General features: G+C 37.2%; 1 protein-coding gene across 2 annotated transcripts; it reads right to left on the bottom strand.

Annotated features, from left to right (window-relative positions):
• Positions 1 to 1,367: 1,367 nt before the first annotated feature.
• On the bottom strand, positions 1,368 to 12,904 carry LOC140146082 (collagen alpha-1(XII) chain-like). 2 transcript variants are annotated; one of them, XM_072167834.1, is made up of 8 exons: positions 12,743 to 12,904; positions 11,781 to 11,846; positions 11,077 to 11,156; positions 10,022 to 10,199; positions 8,795 to 8,871; positions 7,763 to 7,940; positions 5,151 to 5,244; positions 1,368 to 4,997 (listed from the first exon to the last, which is right to left on the bottom strand). In XM_072167834.1, exons 1-8 carry the CDS (start codon positions 12,843 to 12,845, stop codon positions 4,670 to 4,672), a joined length of 1,104 nt encoding a protein of 367 aa, XP_072023935.1. In that variant the 5' UTR covers positions 12,846 to 12,904; the 3' UTR covers positions 1,368 to 4,669. The 2 variants fall into 2 exon arrangements, with proteins under 2 accessions (XP_072023935.1, XP_072023936.1); XM_072167835.1 differs by having other exon boundaries at positions 4,743 to 4,875.
• Positions 12,905 to 19,323: the final 6,419 nt, after the last annotated feature.

Raw genomic sequence — 19,323 nt, 5'->3', positions numbered from 1 at the left:
CGCAATACATACGCCAAGCGCACCTCTACAAGCGTGTAAGGCATTATCAAGGCGCATGATGGCGTGGGGGTAGTCTACGGCCTGATAAGCGGCACCGAAATCTTGCGATTGTCCAATCAAAATGTGTCTACTGAACTAGACCACTCCCACTGACTAAGAATATAAATTTAGCTTTCATTCTCACTCAATTATGCTAGAATATATGTTAATCTAATGGAATTGATGGAGTAGTTTACAGTATACCTATCGACCTGTCATGGGTATCGTGACTGAAAGGCTATCAGTCAAATTGTGCTTTTGGTAGCATCATCAGTACAAATTGGAAATCCTGCCTTGTATCAGTTTAAAGATTCTTTTTGCCAAAGAGCTTTCATGAGTACTTATAGTGTAATCGGTACTACATTGTATATTGTCAATATTGAAAAAAGTAATAAATATCAAGTTTATAATGTAGACATTAATTTGATCATCTGTTCTGACATTTGTATGAATGCTACATTGGGCTATTAATTCCAGTTAAAATCTATATGCCCTGTGGAAGACTTGACCTTTTCCAATGCAGGGGGTGTGTAGATTTCAAATATAATTAATCATGAAATTCACACTGCCTGTGTGGAAGATTAAGGTCATGTCTTCCATAGGGGCTGTATAGAATAGCCCACTATCGCTCATCCAGAGAACATGATCATCAGCGATCTAAAATAAGCTAAAATCTTCAAAGGCTATTCAGGCCTTTGGGTGTGAAATGTATGGGCCCAAGGTACACATTTCAGACTAGCAAATTCACAACAGGTAATGTAATGGATCAATGGACTTTTTTGAGCACTGATTATCATGATCAGACCAGTGGCATAGGCTATATAGCTATATTTTTGGAACCAGAGGGGCACAAACTTGAGGATGTCCTGACGGAAATATTTTTTGTCAATGGGAATTGTAAACTGCAATTTTTTTGGTCCAGAGCACTCAAGAATTAAAAAAAAAAAAAGGGGGGAAGACAAACAAAATTTAATGCACATTCAACATTTATATACCAATATTCTATTTGGCAAATATGTTTAATTGAATGTTAACTGGTGAAAAGGTTTCCCCCCTAAACTGGTACTCAAAAGATTGTGAATCGTTGACCCCTATCTTTTGTTGCGCAAACACCGTCGTGTACCGATGACCTGTAATGTACGGACGGTCCATGATTAGCGGGGTTAGGCCACTGGATCGGACAGACCAGACTAGTAAAATGTTTAGCCTTTTGACATGTAAATATGTTAAGCAGCTGATTAGAATGAACGGCATAGATGGGAGAGATGCTGTACTATTATATTTATTGTACATGTATGTATCTTGACCATCAACTTAAGCCATAGCAAATTATAGGATCTATATGTCTATACCTTATTTGTAAATGTCTTGGAAGACATAAGCTACAAGTATAAAATGTGATAGTTTACGTTATGCACATATTATGTATTATTATAGTTTACTGAATTATTTTAGTTTAGTATCAATATTTGTTTAATTCTTGTGCTAAATCACCTTGAAAAAAAAGTAAGTGCAATTCATAATTTGTTTGTTCTGTAGGAGCTAATAAAATTGAGCTATAGGTCCACAACTTATGGAATCCCCCTAAAAACTTTGTAAAAAGTTATTGGTTTTACACATATGAACCAAATTATAGTGTCACAATTGCGTTCAGTCACAATGGTTCATTATGTAAAAAAGAGAATGTTTTAAACAGTTTTAAAAGTTGCATTTGAGTATATAGGAGTCAACTCTCAAACCAGGCCTATAATATTCATGTGTTTGTTAAGGAAAAGCTGACCTGGATTCTGGTGAAACTTTTCAATATTTTTCGACATATTTTAAAAAGTATCAGGGGGAACTTGTAAGTTGAAGACCCTATATTTCAGTTGAAATCCATGGAAGGCACGACCTTAATCTTTCACACAGGGAGTGTGAATTTCAGATCTTAATGGGTAACTCCATTTGAAATCTACACCCCTTGTGTGAGAGATTATAAGGTTATGTCTTCCACAGGGGAGCTGACTTCAACTGGAATAGCTTATTTCTTGTGGAAAGTACATCATTGGACTGTTGTATTTCATTTGAAAGATATAATAATTTCAAACATTTAGATCATATCCAATCAGCGGTGTGTTAAAGGGGATGACCATCTATAGGAACTCAAAGTGCCCAAAGTTTTTGCTAAACTAGCCGATTTTTTCAACCTCTTGAACCCACATTACTGAAATGAATGCTACTACAACAAGGGTCGTTTATATGATTTTACAAATGTTGAGTGACAGAAGCCCAGAAACCCATCCCCTTGGTGCACCACTGATATTATTAAAGGTGGTTGGTCTGAGATCAGAACCTTAGATCAAAGATGTTAGCAGGCATGAGAATTTTCCTGCTTTTGCAGGATTTCCTGCTTTTTTTATGGTCCAAATTTTCGCACTTTCTTTTAATTTTAGCCAGTTTTTGGTCTTTTTAGCCTGTTTTCACACGCTTTTCAGGCTTTTTCAAACTTTCCAGGTTTTTGTCATGGATGATCATTCTCATGCCTCATCTGATCTGACTAGACTAAAAGAGATGTGCTATTCCAGTTGAAATCCATACTCTTCATGTGGAAGGGAGTGCGATTTCAAATGGGGTTACCTGAATGAGTGACTCCATTTGAAATATACACTCCCTGTGTGTGGAGATTAAGGTCATGTCTTTCATAGGGGGTGTATGGATTTCAACTGGAATAGGCCAATTTTGATTAGTGAGTTTTTATTATGTTCAACTTTAACACATACATGTATTCGCTGTCGTAGTTTGACGTCATCAAAATAGATCATTGCCAGGTCAACTGGTGCGCTATCTGTGTTTGAAACCAGGACCAAAATGATCACAACACAAAGTCAATGGGTAACTAAGAGGTGAACCAGTAACTAAAGTATGACGTATTCACTACGATGGCAAATTACATAAAATCCTTGCATCCATCCCTAGCATAATTGTGACATAATCTGCTCCATGGGGCCAAAGAAGGCATTTTTGACGAAAGTTTCTATAATTATTATCTTATACAAACATTAGACTTTTCACATACCGTACTAAAAACATCAAAGGTCTAGCATACTCTGTACTAAGGTTCTGAAGTTTTGCGATGTATATTTCCTTATGTATTTCTTTGTTTTTTTACTCCATATTTCAATTTTTGCATTTATGTCAATTTTAAATTTGCCACCTTTCTAGCTTCAGCCCGCATGAACCAGATCATGTCACAATTGGTTACAAAATCAAGTTGTGAACTTTTACAATGCTAATATTCTAACATATATTGTTTTTGTTCACGAAATTTGCCTATATCTTGATACAGAATTACTTCAGATGCATTTTACTAACATTTGATGAAGGATTTCCAAGTAACATAGTACATGTACATGTTGCCTGTTATAACGATACATGATGTAAATGACACAAGAGATAACATAAAATGTTCATAGGAAATAACGTTTTGCAAAAGTGATTAGATTTCCCTATCACTTTTTGTTGTATGAATATTGTTATTATAACCACACATTGGGAACAATTTGTTGAAGCAAATAGTATAGTTACGTATCAGTAATAAATTATTATGTATTATGTCATATAAACCATTTTTGGATTTGATTTTCCTTACGTTGTTCTTTTGCTTTTTTTTTTTTTTTATGCCTCCACCGTGAGGCATATTGTTTTTGCATATTGTTTTTGGTGGGGGTGGAGGCATCCCATTCGACGCCTTACGTCGAAAACCGCGATGTTTCTAGTTTTTTTTGTCCTTGAGCTTTGTTCTAAATCTAGCAGTGTTATAGATATATCTAAAAATGGAATAATTCTGGAATACCCTGCGCACAAGTATAACCCTAACCCTAATCCTAACCCACCCTGATTATAACCCTAACCCTAATCTAACCCACCCTAACCCTAATCCTAATTTCTAACTTTAAATCAAAGGGTGCGCAGGGTATACCAGAATTATACCTTAAATGTATGTATGTAAAACAAATCTGCTTACAGGCAAAAAGTGCACGTAACCCACTTGAAATAGGATATTTTGAATAGTGTGACATTAAAAAGTGGTCCATTTGTCCATTATTCTCTTCTTGCATACATAAAATGGTAAGCATGGCAAGTGCATATGATAGTAACTGACAGTTGCACAATCTGTTAATAATGTTTCCTTTAAGATTATAGACAAGGTACACCCTGCAACTGTTGAAGTTGTCAACCTTTTTTGCAATCTTAATGATCTGCATGCTAGCCATAGATTTTAAATGTTTCCTCAAAATATCAAGAGCTTTCTTAAGAATCACTGAACCAATATTAGGCTTGTTTGTACTCATTTTAATGCATTTGTCATGCTGATTCTAAATATGGTCATGAAAATTGACAATTCTGAAATTTTTGAAAAATTCAAACAAAATTTAAAATTTGTAGTGATTATGATAAATGGAAGACAATATTTTCCATTATGAAATACTCTTTGGCAGTTGTGATATCAAAATATTTTCAACAGCACACAAAATTCCCTGACTACATTGTACACACGGACTTAAAGCTCATTCAAAGTTGATTAAATAACACAATAATTATGACATGGAATGCTTCTGAATCCAATTTTGTATTTCACTTTTTCACTTTTTTATCTACTGTCAATTTGTACAGGATCATTAGGTCGTCGCATAGTAACATAACCAGGATCATTCGACATAGCGTTACTTTGGTTTGTAGGATTTGGATGCAGGTAATATGCATCAGCAGCAGATGGACGTAAGTTATCACCATCAGTCCGAGGGAGAGGTCGAGCTGCTCTGTCTGATACGTCTCTATTTCCATTATTTCCTTCTGCTACAAAATAAGTATGTATGATATCGGAATTATTTCTATGTTGATACGAGTCGTCTATGTCAATATACACTCTTTCTGGTTGTCTTCTGTTATCATTGCTGTGAGGAGAGGATGAGCGATTGCTATAAATAACAATAAAATAATTCCTTATTAATGAGGTACTGATGATCGATGCTTGAAAAGTATGAGGTAATGTGGTGGGTGCAATTGGCGAAAAGTGAACAAATCGCACATTATGGCTTTCATTGGTTGATGCTTTGTGATGATACACTTACCGACAACACCAGCAATAAACGATGATTGCCACAATGACAAGTAGCACCAATCCACCTGCAGCGCTGCCTGCTATGAGGGGAATGTTTAGGGCATCTGAAAAAATAAAGTAAATAGATTCACCGTCAAACTAGACCTGGGAAACCATATTACGTAATACAGATCTAAACACAGTTTGTCATCATCATCATCATCATCATTGGGGGGCTTTGGGGCGCCAGCCCCGGGGTCAAAGCAGTGGGCGGCCAAATCGAAGGGGCGGCGGGAAGAAGAAGGGGCGGCAAAAAGAGGGGCGGCGAGAGAAGAAGAAAAAAGGGCGGAAAATGTGCTACTTTTGCGCCTATAAAACTTTTTTTTTTCTCTTCACTTTTTCAAACGACCGTTAAAAAAATTGGGGCGACCTTTTCGGGCTGTTGAGGAAGGGGCGGCAAAATTGGATTTCTTCAGCCCCCCGGGGAAGGGGCGGCCACCGTACGCCACTGATCATCATCATCATCATCATCACCATCATCATCATCATCATCATCATCATCATCATCATCATCATCATCATCATCATCATCATCATCATCATCATCATCATCATCATCATCATCCGCCATTGTCGACCCACTGCAGGGTGAAGGCCTCTCCACTCTGTTTAATTTTATTCCAGGCACGTCTTTCTCATATCCTTAAGAGTAGATCTTACTTCATCTGTGTTGATGGGTGGTATATTGGGATCGCTAGTTGAGACGAAATGTGGGCCTTACTGGGATCTTGCTGCTGTAGAGTAAATGTTCATCTCTGGATACAATTCAATCCCGGTCTGTTATTACTTCTCCATCCTCATCCTGTAGGGCAACCATCTGTGATCTCCCAGGTGCTAATGCTTGTTTGGTCTTTTTGTAGCTTCTGCTTGCTTCGAAGGTTTGCTGTATCTGTTTGACATTGTGTAATCTTAGCTCTGCCTTCATTCGTTTCCTGATTGTTTTACATACTTCTGAGTGCTCTATTTTCCGAATGTTTGTTTGCTGTTTCATTTCCCTCCTCTTTTTGAAAAGCTTTAGAATGGGGTTTCTGAGAGTTGTCTTCCTTCTTTTTCACTTCCTTTCTAGCTACTTCCCTGGCACAGCTATTGATTGTTTCTGCTATGGCTTTGGATATTTCAGTAAGATCTCACTCCTTCGTTGTATCTTCCAGTGCATCATACTTGTTCTGTAGGGCTAACTGGGACTCTAGTGAATGTTGATGTAGCTTGTCTAGGTTCTAATTGGCTGTCTTCTTGCGCATTAGCTTGGCTCTTTCCAGTTTCATGTTAATGCGTATCTTAGCTCTTACTAATCTGTGGTCACTGCCTGTCTTGAACTTGTTGAGAACGGATACATCTGTAACAATGTGTTGCTTGTCTGAGAGGATGAAGTCAATTACATTCTTGGTTGTGCCATTTGGACTTCGCCATGTCCACTTCCGAGAGAGTTTCTTCTGAAAGAATGTGTTTATGATTCTAAATACTTTGTTGACAGTAAAGTCTTGAAGCTTGTCTCTTCGGTCATTTCTTTCGCCAATGCCATTAACTCTGCCAACTACATGCTCTCCAGCTCTCTGGGTTCCCACCTTGGCATCTCCCATTATGATTGTATGGCTTGCTTTGTCTTGGTGACCATTTATTCCTTCGTTTACTTCGTCAACTGCGTCATCTTTATGGCTTGTGGCTAGCATATAGATCTAGATGATTCTCAGTTTCTGTTGGTTTGATAACTTGATCATCATCTATGTCACTCTATCAGATATGTGCTCTTATAGCTAGCTTAAGACATTAACTGTGAGGTCTTTTTTTATGATGAATCTTACTCCACTAGCGCCACACTTCTCTGTGCCTCCGACGTAGTATATTGTATTCCCACCTTGAAGATCATATAAAGCTTCGCCTTTTCGTCTTGCCTTGCTGAGTCCAATGATATCCCATTTTATGTTGTCCGGTTCATTCTCTAGTTCGCACAATCGATCATCACTCAGAAGAGACTTTCGTTGTATATTCCGAAGGTCAATTCGTTTAGGGAGCCTATCCTAATCCAGAGATTCTTAGCACCCTCTGCTTTCTCACCTTTCCTACCGCTCCCGTGGTTAGTGGCTTGAAAGTTGCTTGGGACTGAGGTCCTTAGTTGTGCTGTCATAATTACTTGGAAGTTGTGCCATATACTCACCATGCTTGCCACAGATGCATGTTGGTGAGACTTACAGCTACTTACATTGTACTTTCCAGCAATGTCATATATATATGACAAAGTTCTGCCAGTCGTCTTAAAAACAGGCTAAAGAATTCCTTTTGGAACGAGAGCTGTCCAGAAGTATTGGTTCGAAGTTTAATCATGTTAATAGGACATAATAACATGTATAGCTATATAAGAGCTTATAAGTAACGTATTACATGGTAATAAGGAAATGTAAGGGAGTAATTGGGACAGTTAAGTCGAAATACTTTTAAGTATGTCCAACCCTCTTCCAATTCACTTAAGATTTGACATGGATTTCACTACCCCCTCTAAAGGCGGATTCCCCGATTCACTTTATACCCGATAAACGTTAAGTGTTGGCATGCGCATTCTCATAACCCAAGTAACATTTAACATACCGGGTTTGGTTGTTATGGTAACCTCTCCTATCGGTTGAAACCTTTCGGTTTCCTCTAAGATAGCAACAACTTCTATGATGTATTCAGTGCTTGGTTGAAGATCAGTGATCAATTTCTGTGTTGTTCGAACAATTAAAGCTGTACTTTTGACACTATCCTTTGATGGGTGATAAAGAACCTGAAATGAATTGGTTTAAAAGAAAACCAGTTAAATATTTAGAACAAAGTATATCTCGATCTTGGATGTGATGACTTCCGGAGTACTACTGGGGCGTTTAAAGTAGAGGTGTGGTGCGACGACCTTTAGGTAAGTCACTGCGAGTACCACCACCGTGTAAAAGTTAGGAAACAAAAGGGACAACTTTAATATCTTCGTTGTTTTTTATTACAGTTATTTACGCTTTCTCCATTAACGCGTTTGAATTGTCAACATATACAGTGGTTATTGTGAAATAAAGACATCGCATGCAGCCAGTTCCGATCTGAATGATACATGGCTCTTCGTCGTATAAAGCCGCGGACAGTGAGCCGGGCTGTGCACAATAATTGGGGGCATCATTCCAGAATATTTATAAAGAGTACACGAAGTCAGACTAATAGCAGAGTATGCCAGCTGTGTTTGGGATCCGCAAACTCAGCGCAACATCACCAAAGAATCCATCCAACGTCAAGCAGCTCGCTTCATCATGAATGACTACAGTATCCCTACAACATCGACGTGCTGTGTCTAAAATCACCATGATCCGCAGAATCACGACCGGGAATCACGAACGGGCTGATCGGCATCCCTCAAACCCAGCTGAAGCCATTAGAAACACCTACCAGAGGTAACAGCAGGTTCCCTTGTGGCGTGTTCACTTGTTCCCATGTGACCTGCCACACAGACAACGAACGTAGCGGCCACTAAGCAAAACAAAGGTTCGTTGTCTGTGTGGCAGGTCACATGGGAAAAAGTGAACACGGAACAAGGCACACGCTCACAAGGAACAGCCTATGGATACGGGGCCTAAGGGGAACTTGAAGAATACTTACGTGATACTCATCCGCGCTGTCGACAACGCCCCACCAGATGGAAACGCTCGTTGACGTTACCTCAGTCACAAATATATCTGTAAAAATAGGATAAAATATTTTGGAACTGAGGAAATTACCAATAATGCCAAATTGGATTATTAGAATATTATCTTTATTTCTTTCCAGCTGATGAGGATATCACCATCTTTATTTCTCTTACCACTGCCTAGGCCTATATCACTCAAAATATATCAACATTTGACTACAAGACTCCTTAAGGGATGGGGTATGGACGTTTGGACAGTATTTATTGTGGGACATTAGAGCACATCAGACATATCGAATTGCATTCTGAATACGAAGAATATCCTTCTGATGTCAAATAATTTTGATTTTTTTTAAATTCTCAATGTAATACACATTTTATGGCAAATGATTAAAAATTGATATTTTTGATATTTAACAGTACTCGAAGTAAACTTTATAAATCAGATGATTTATACTTAAAGTGTATGTAGGTGAGATGAAAAGCCGACGATCAATTGAAAATTTTGACCTTTTGTATTGAAGATATGGATTTTTTCCCAAAACACCAAAAAAAATAGGTCTTTTGGGGAAAATCCATATCTTCAATATGAAAGGTGAAAAATTTCAATTGATCGTCGGCTTTTCCTAACAGCTACATACACTTTAAGAATATATCATTAGATTTATACAATTTACTTCGAGGACTGTTATATATCAAAAATGTGAAAAATATCAAATTGTAATAATTTGTCAAAAAAATTGTATTATATCGTGAATTTCAAAAACTGAAAATTATTTGATATCAGAAAGACATTCTTCGTATTCAGAATGTAATTCGATATGTATTGACAAAACGTCAAGAACGTATGAACATTGATGTGTTCTTGTGGGACACTATCAGAACACATGAACACACTAAGAACACATCAAAAACACACTTGGAACACGGTAAGCACGTGTACTTTATCTGTTACATTTTGAACACCTTAATAATAATGTGTTCTGCATGTGTGTTAGTTTTTTCGTCAGATCTGATCTCGGCAGTTTTTGAAGTGTGGTTAACTCGAGTTAAATTGCCGCTTTTTCAGCTTAACCGTCGGTGAAAAAAAACCGATTTCTTTAAGAGCTTTTAAGGAGTCTGTAGCCTTAATAATAGTGTTTTTGTCCTGCTTTCCAGAAAGTACCTGCGACATCGACAAGAAGGTGCGTGTTTCTTACCATTGTCGGTTGTAATATCCATTGCCCCTACATGTTTAAGAACATTCTGGGGTAATCTAGCTACAACTTCTATAGTATACATAGTGTTCGGTGTAGACGATAACCACGCCGAATTGGTATTTCCTTTTACTATTTCAACAATCTTTTCTTCGTTGTTACTACTCGGGCCATAAACAACCTATACAAGGGAAGAAATCCAAGAACATGATAATTATATAAAACATGCATGAATTACGAATTGTACTCTACCGGACCAGGCGAAAGCTAAATAGAAACACGGCAAACTCAACCTGATTGTACGATATTATTGCGTTTTGTTAAAAGTTGTTGTTGTTTGTTGTTTGTTTGTTTGTGTGTTTGTTTGTTTATTTTCATTTGTTTTTTTTGTTTTTGTTTTTTTTTCTTCTTTTTTCTTGTTAGCTATTGTTTTCTTGCTTTTTCCCCGACATAACACGTACTAGTCTGACTTTTTGATATGCATCTGACGTAGTCATGGTAGTGTAAGTTTGATCCAAAGCTGGGACCATACGCGTGACTCGAGAGATCCAACAGGCACTTTAAATGTGTCATTTATCTAATACTTACTCCAATCCAAAACTTCACCCTGACCCTAACCTATAACCTAGGCCCTAATCCTAACCCTAACCCTAGCCCTAAACCTAAATATTATACCCTGACTCTAATCCAAACTCTGACCCTGATCCTGTAATGCTAACTCTACTAACCTTAATCGGTGTCTTTTAAAAACCCTAACCCATTTTCGTAATAATAACCCTTCTGACTATATGGCCTGCTTGAGGCGTATTTCATGCAAACCCTTGGCTTACATGATTGAAGTCTCTGGAAGTGAGGTTATACCCTCCTCTAATTGGTTTCAACATCTCTCTATTTCGTCCCCCTCCCAAAAAAGATCTCCTATTTCGGGTCCGAGGCCCGTGGCATATGGCATATGGCATCCTTTCAGTTGTTATAGCTTTGTTTGTTAGGGTAGTTGTTTATTTACTTTTTTGAGGGAGTGTGTTTGGGTGTTTGTTTTGGTTGTTTGTTTTACTCACGTGATATTCTATTGCACCCTGGATAAGTTGCCATGAGACGTGTACTGCAGTGGAATTTGCTGTCACCTCGATCGCACCATCTGAAAAATAAACAAATTTTATTCTATACAATATACATAAACATCTCAAAAAAAGTAACTAACCCCCTTTAAATAATGGTCATTATTCAAAGAGAGGCTATTGTATTACAAATCTGTAAAATGCGTTGGAAGCAGAAATTGTTTCTGCGCATTTTGACACCTTGTTTGATACGATAGCCCAGAAAACTATAAAAAACCGGTCAATTTAATGTAGCAAGGTCCAGATTTGAAAGTTGCACTTACAACAATACAAAAACACTCAGATATCATTACACAGATTTCCTTCCATTATACTGTGTACAATCTGAACGGAATGCGTTCATCATGATTAAATAATAATAACATATTTTTTAATCAAAATTCGACTATGGCATAGTCTATACTGAACCGGAAAAGCTAAAAAAGAAATTGTATTTCAAAGGAAACTACGTGTGATGTAAAAATAATCTTCAGCTTCCTTACATTTAAAATCTGTATTTATAATTTGAGCTGTTACTTAGCAATATTTCAGTAAACACTTTGAAAACATTGCCCCCTCCCCCTACGCACACATCCACAAGAAAGCACGAACCTCTATGGCCTTTAAAAACAAGAGACAAAATTAACAGATGTATGTACACTTACATGTTGGCACTGTCGCTGTCGTTGCTGCCTTTGTCGTTGCTTTCTTTGTCGTCACCGGATATACAGCTATGTATTGAAGAAAACAAACTAGACATGCTATTTGCCATGACCATTATTATCAGCATCATTATATCATTAATCCTCAGCATCATCAACAACGACATATTTATTCATCGTCATTATCAGCATTTTCATCATCAACATATTTTTTTATTTCTTACTTTAATCTGGGCTCATAATCTTTATTCAACATCGCCACCATCACCATCATCACCACCACCATCATCATCATCATCATCATCAGCAGCAGCAGCAGCAGCAGCAGCAGCAGCAGCAGCATCATCATCATCATCATGACCATCATTATTATCATTATCATCATCATCATCACCATCATTATTATCACATCATCATCATCATCACCACCACCACCATCATCATCAGTCATCATTACCATCATCATCATTATCATCATCATGACCATCATTATTATCACCATCATCATCATCACTATCACCATCATCATCATCACTATCACCACCATCATCATCATCATCACTATCACCACCATCATCATCATCATCACTATCAGCATCATTATCATCATCATCATCAATGCATCATTATCATCACTATCACCATCATTATCATCATCATCACCATCATTATCATCATCATCATCATCACTATTACCATCATCATCATGACCATCATTACCATCATTTATAAATTGCTCCAAAAATTATGAAATTAATATCCCCACTATAATAACTCGCACTTTTGGAAACTTGGCTAACTACAGAAAAGGTCTCTATAATTGATATAATCCTATAAGTTGCTATAACATGAATGAAGTCGGAACGCTACTCGGTTAAGACATGATGCAAATGGCCTTTTGCTTATTCTTTTGAAGAAAATCATAATGTGATAATTTTTTTAAATTATGCTTTCTAAAAACTTACCATATATACCGCAAACTAAATATGTGAATACCAAAACGCATACAACTTCTCTGTTAATATAGTTCCCGCAGAAAAAGTTCAGTAAAGTACTACCGGACGCCATGTTCAAGTTTATTCTACTAGCCAACTCACTGATACTAAATTGGTGTAATTTTTTAATGTACTTCCTCACCTGTGAAACATTTGGCTGGTTTTAATTTCGTGACTGCGGTTGTTTCTTTTGGGTCTGCTGTTTTAAGAATACGGAGATTTGAAACAAGAAATGTTGGTGACGAGAATGTTTTGAATTTAGTGACCCGTCAAAATTTCAATCATATTCACTACTTATTATCCCTCGTTTATTGCTAAGATTCATTCCCAAAGTTCAAAATGAAAATGATAAACGTCACTGCACTATTCTGAAAAAATAATCTCAATTCAGGAACATCTGGGATCCGGAAAAATGCGGTTTGGTGAGGCTTATCGTAAACTCGTAGGCCTATTTTATAATAGGGTCTACTAATTTGTATCCGTTATTTTTATATAAATGAATAATAATAAAAACAAAAGACTAACAATGGCTTTCAGTATAGTTAGCAAACTTGGTATCAGCATTGGGATGGCTAATTAGTCGGGATAATGAGTCATAGGGCTATCCTTAGCGAAATTTTACAATCCAGAGTATTCTACAATGCACATGCAATGGCTGCCGGCTGTTGCATTTTAATTTCTAGATGGCGGAAGTTGCCCCAATGCAGGTGTCTTTTTATTATGTTTTAAGCATTGCACCCGGTGACCAGTCCAAGACGCGTAATTATTTTCTGCAACCCCCGGGCTGCAACCATTATCCCAGCAAACACAAAAACGTTTTTAAAACGTTTTAAATAAGTTATATTTTGGGGTTTGGTTTAGATAAAAACGTTTTAATAACATTAAAATGTCGGGTTATATAAAGGTCATGAAATCGTTTTAAAACGTTTTGTATGAAAACACACTACAACAATATTTTTAAAATGTTTTCGAAATGTCATTGTAAACTATTTTTGCAAAAATTTTTGGCCAAATTTTTATATTTTGTCAACAATTAAATAACATTATGTTAAAATATTTGCACCCAGCAAACACAGAAATGTTCTTAAAATGTTTTTTTTACAAAACGTTTTAATAACATTTAAATGTCGGGTTATATAAAGGTCGTGAACACATTTTAAAAACGTTATTGTAAATATTTTGGGCAAACATTTTTTGCAAAATATTTTTTCAACCCCAAAATAACATTCTGTTTAGAATGATTTATACCAAGTTTTCAAAAATGTTTTTGGAATGTTATTAAAACGTTTTTATACCCTTATATAACCCGACATTTAAATGTTTTCTGTAAAACATTTGTGTTTGCTGTGCAGTAAATTACCAACAAATGTTATTTAATGTTATGAAAACGTTTGATACCATTAATGTACCCTTTATATAACCCGACATTTAAACATTTTCTGACAACCTTTTATAACCTTTTGCGAATGATGTGGAAAACGTTTTGTGTTTGCTGGGATGGGCCGCATTGAGTCAACCCTAAATTTAAACCCTAGACTAACCCCAACTCTAACCCTAACCTTAAACCTAACCATAAATGTTAGGTGTATTGCGTCCCCGGATTGCGGCCCATTATGGTTGCAGCGGCCCATATAGTTGCAGCGGCCTATTGGTTGCTCAAATAAATAAAGCATCCGGGTCCCGGGACCGGTATTTCAGGTATACTCCGTATAAAGGTTCGTGATTTTGAAATCAGGCAGCTGTCGACATTGTTGCACAATTTATATATAAACGAAAAGTTTCAGTGATTCCCAAATTCAATAGTTTTCATTGTCAAGGCCAAACAGGTCGTTTATTCAGTTACCAATATATGACGTCATATCCCTTTTGTTCCGAAGTGGACTGTTTTGATTTGTCATTGTTGTATTTTTAGCAAAATTGCATGCATATATATCAGATAAAGTAACGTCGCAGTACATGTCTATGCCCTGGCACAGAATAATGTGACCCGAACAAGACGAATGGATCTTTGTTGTTGTTGTTTTGTTTTGGGTTTTTTTCCTGTTGTTGTTTGGTTGTTGTTGTTGTTTTCTGATTACCGCGTCATAATAAAAGTATCGGCCTGTTAGAATGATAAAGTATTTTACTCATTAATTTGATGTAGGGCTATCATAAGAGTAGCAAAGTTATGCTTGTAGGTGAAAACTTTTGGGTCTCATAACTGCTAAATTGTTGGTTTAAAGTATTATATCATACATATTTAGAATGTCAAAGACTTGATAAATTCATCTGTGAGGTCAAATAAACTTTTTTTTTTTTTTGGCCAACTTTGAGAAATACGCACAGAAATTGTCAAATAATGCTTAATTTTCCAAAAATCATAAAAAAAGCTGATTTTCGCCCAAATTTCAAATATTTTTGGTGAAGTTTAGCAGTTATGCGGCCCGAAAATTTCCATAATTCCAGGGTTAAGACCATCCTTAAAAAATAAAGAACTAAATGAATGATTAGAATAGTAAATAATTTCCAATCCACTTATTTCAAACCTTAATTGCCTATCGGATCACAGATTCTTTTCAGATACAAAGTGCATTAAAATCAGGCCATGTACCGTCCGGGGATTCCCCTAAATTTATGCTATGGCCTTGTTTACGGAATAACACTGTTACCACGGTTACCCTGTCTTTTGTTCCACGTTTTACCATTTCCACTGTGTGCTCTCCCATACGCTGGCGAAGTTACGTAATTAATCGGATTAATTTCCATAGCAATAGGTGAAAACAATTTTGAACATATCGCGCTGCACTACAAGCAGGTTACACTCATCACCTGTGTATGTCTTCAATCATAGATTGAATACAATACTGGTCTTTTCAAAGATACTAATCTTACAGGTGCAAGTAATCAGCATGATATGGTTCAATAAAGAGGTACCGCGTGAACGTATCAGTGCAGCGCGGTATATTCAAAAATTGTTTTCACCTATTGCTATGGTAGTTAATCCGATTATTACGTAACTTCGCCAGCGTATAGTAAAAAGAAAAGTTTCCCGGTGACCACCCGATGACCATTCGGTGGTCATCAGAAACCTTTTGGGTACCTTTTCCAGAGTTATCCGAAAGTGCCCGCTAGCGGATACCTTGCGGATACATAATTAAGTTATCCAAAAGTTTTCCGGTAGACATCCGGAAGTCTCCCAAAAACTCAAATATTTCAAATGAGTTATCCAGAAGGTTCCCAGAAACTTAGATTCTTTGCAGGAGTTACCCGGTGGTTATCCGCTTTTAATTTGACCTTGAAATAGCATAAAGCATCTTCAGAATGCATTGTGGGTGGATATGGTCAAAGGTCACTGAATGGATTCAAAATGGAATAGCTACAATGTAGCTGTTGGCAGTTGGAATATATTTGTGCAGAATATTCAAGTTATTTGTGATCCAAAATGTATGGATTTACATGTAGGACATTACAAGATGTTTACTAATTAATCTGGAACATGCTGTAAGAATTATAAAGCATTGAATGCTTGATTTCATATGACAATGCAGGTAGGAAATTTGTATGATATGATTTGTATACTGATACAGTGTTTATACATGTACCTAATATATATGACACATTTGAATGTTTTAGTTTATATCTTTTCTAGTAAATCATTTTGACAGTAAATTAATGTTAATTAAATTATTAATCATCAGCTATAATGTGTCAATTAACTGATATAATTAGCTTTGTGTTAAGCTATTTGTTGTAAATAAATTATAATATTTGATATAAAAATTATAGGCTGTGTCAGTGATGTGATCACATTTAGGTACTGCAATATACACATGTATATAATGCTGATATCATAACAATTTGGTTGTACATTAATTGAAATGTATGCACCTTATAAAGGTGTGAACCAAATTAAATCAGAAGAATATTTTGGCACAATAACATACACTTTCAAGTTTCTTTTAGCAAGATAGCACTAGCTCAACTACCATGAGTGAGATGTTTTTCTCCAAAAACTACAATTCAAATAATAAGTTAAATTGCCTGATACTCATGAATTTGTATTTCTGCATTCCCCAAAAGGTCAACAGGAAGTCTCCAAAGAGGTCACCAGGTATATCGTCACCAAAAGTTATCCGCTAGGTCCCCGAAAAGTTATCGGGTAGTTATCCGCAAGTTCCCAAAAAAAGTCACCGGGTGGTTACCCGCTAGTTTCCCACAAAAGTCACCCGGTACCTATTACCTGAAAGGTATCCACTATGGTTTCCCAACAATGTATCGGGTAGTCACCCGCTACCTATCGACTAATCTGCATGTGAAATTTGCCGGTGTCTACCCGGTGACTATCGGGAAGTTATTCGAAAAGGTCTCATATTTTGATATGGGCTAGGCTGTGGTTCATGGGTTTATAAAACGCATTTCATCATAGCCTTCATGATTATCTCCAAATGTTCGTTTTGAATTATTGACCTTAACACAAGAACCGCACGACCTAGGAAGGGATCGAAGTTAGGGGCTGTGCAATAATTATGAGCCCGGGGTAAATTTCCCCCCCCTCTCGGCCTGCCAAAATTCTTTGCCCCCCCCCATTACGCATGCCAAAAATTTTGGGGATCCCAATTTACAAACATTATGGTCTAGATATATAAGCTATGTTGCAAGCACAGCGAGTAGGAATATTTGCATGTTTAACCGTTTCCGTACTGTTTTCATAAGCTTTTTTTAAAAGGCGCCCAATGAATGTGTGGCAAAAATCGCTTGACCCCGTCTCGGCTTGCCAAAAATTGCTCCTCGCCCCCCCCCTCAATTTGCCATGCAACACCCTCGGGCTCATAATTATTGCACAGCCCCTTATTCATTGCAGAACACCAGCTCTGCCCAGCTCTGTCACCCTTCGGAAAACACCCCTATTTTTCGCGAACATTTTGCCGCGGTTGAATGATGTTATGTGCGCTAAAGGCCCGGTCACACTATGACGGCAGATAACCAACGAAAGGTGACGAACGTGAAAATCACAAAATGTTGACGGCAAAGCGACGGCAAAAAGAGGAAAAACAAGATTCGCTGACGAGTGGGAACGACCTTCAGCGACAACACGACGGCAAGGGATGAAAGGCTGTGGCAGGAAACGGAGACTAGCGACCAAAACCGGACGTTGTCTGGGCGGCGAGTGACGATGTCTCGACGGAGCCTGACAACAAGCAACGAGGTCAGACGGCTGGCAGCGGATTTGCTTGCGGCAAATTCCCACACCGGATTATGTTCAGAAACAGACAACATCCTATACCCGCCAATACCATCCGGCCAAGTTTAGAGTCATGGAACCGAAAACAAATGCTTACAAATTCAGTTTTTACCCGCGCTGAGCCCAATAAAATGCACTTTGACGTCATTACCACATCAGGGTGAAAATGGTATAGACCATCCCTTACATAATTATGTAAAGGGATGGTCTATACCCTCTGGGCCAATCTGGACTACTGTCATAAGAACAAGAGAACCAGCTAATTTGGTGAACAATAAATTTAAGTGATTCCACCGAACAACAATGCTATGGTCATCTGTGCTTTTATTTAACTCAGAAACATGGGATACAAAAACTTACAAATGGGTGACATGGGGAAATGCAAAATATTATAAAGTAATGCAAACACCCAGATATATATCAGCATCCCAGTACGTGTGCATTATTTTGTACAATTTCACTCCCAACAAGTGATACGCACTTTACTTATTGGTTTGACAATCAAAATGTTGGTCTAGTAATACATTCTATCTACAAATAAGTAATAAATATTTAGAGTGCTAAGTTGAAATTTTCTGAATATTTCTGAATACAAAATATGCAAACATGACAAATAATTTTAAAGCCGTCAATAACCTTAGTCATACATTTTGATCATTAAAACAGTTTCATATAGGGTCCACAACTTTATAAGTTCCCCCTAATACTTTTAAAGTCAAAAAAATATTTTACAAAATGTATAGCCCTATTTGTTTTACACTACTAGAGACCAATGAGCCGGTGGGTCAACTTGAATTTGGTAGAGGTGTGGGACCGCCTATGATTTCACTCGGGTAAAAAGGGACTCTTGACCGCCGCACACACCCATGACCACAATCACAAGTGAGTGGCCCTATCACACCCCAAAATATATTCCATGGGGCCATTTTATCACTATATGAACTGGTATGTTTTCCTCTGCATCTATTGAAGTTGTCAACTGTTTACAATCTTGACGTCAAATGCTATCAAAAATAAAATGCACTGTTCATTATAAAGTATCAGTTTATATTACAATCGTGTAAAAACATAATTTTGATAAATATTGTGGGCGTCCTCCTCAGCAAATGTTACATTATGGCTTTGACACATAATCATGAAATCTTCCCAAACAATTCTGTATGTATTATGTGTTGCTAAAACACAATTTTTTCTTCTAAAATCGGCGGGGTTTGGCAAAGAACCACTACTGTAAGTACAGTATGTTGTTTTTACCTAGCTGGGGGGGTTTACACCCCCAGCTAGGTACTGTAATGCTATCCGATCTTTCTTACCTAGCCGGGACACCGGC

The sequence above is a fragment of the Amphiura filiformis genome, chromosome 2 (genome assembly GCF_039555335.1).
Source record: "Amphiura filiformis chromosome 2, Afil_fr2py, whole genome shotgun sequence".
Taxonomy (NCBI): domain Eukaryota; kingdom Metazoa; phylum Echinodermata; class Ophiuroidea; order Amphilepidida; family Amphiuridae; genus Amphiura; species Amphiura filiformis.
The sequence above is the reverse complement of the archived record's forward strand: the minus strand, read 5'-3'. Positions and strand labels throughout refer to the sequence as shown.

Excerpts from the sequence above, each read along its gene's own strand:
- LOC140146082 (XM_072167834.1), bottom strand. The coding sequence starts at position 12,845 with ATGGCGTCCGGTAGTACTTTACTGAACTTTTTCTGCGGGAACTATATT. Across the intron at positions 10,200-11,076 it reads AGGGTGCAATAGAATATCAC|GTTGTTTATGGCCCGAGTAG; the intron begins GTGAGTAAAACA and ends TCCCTTGTATAG. Across the intron at positions 7,941-8,794 it reads ACAGCGCGGATGAGTATCAC|GTTCTTTATCACCCATCAAA; the intron begins GTAAGTATTCTT and ends AATTCATTTCAG.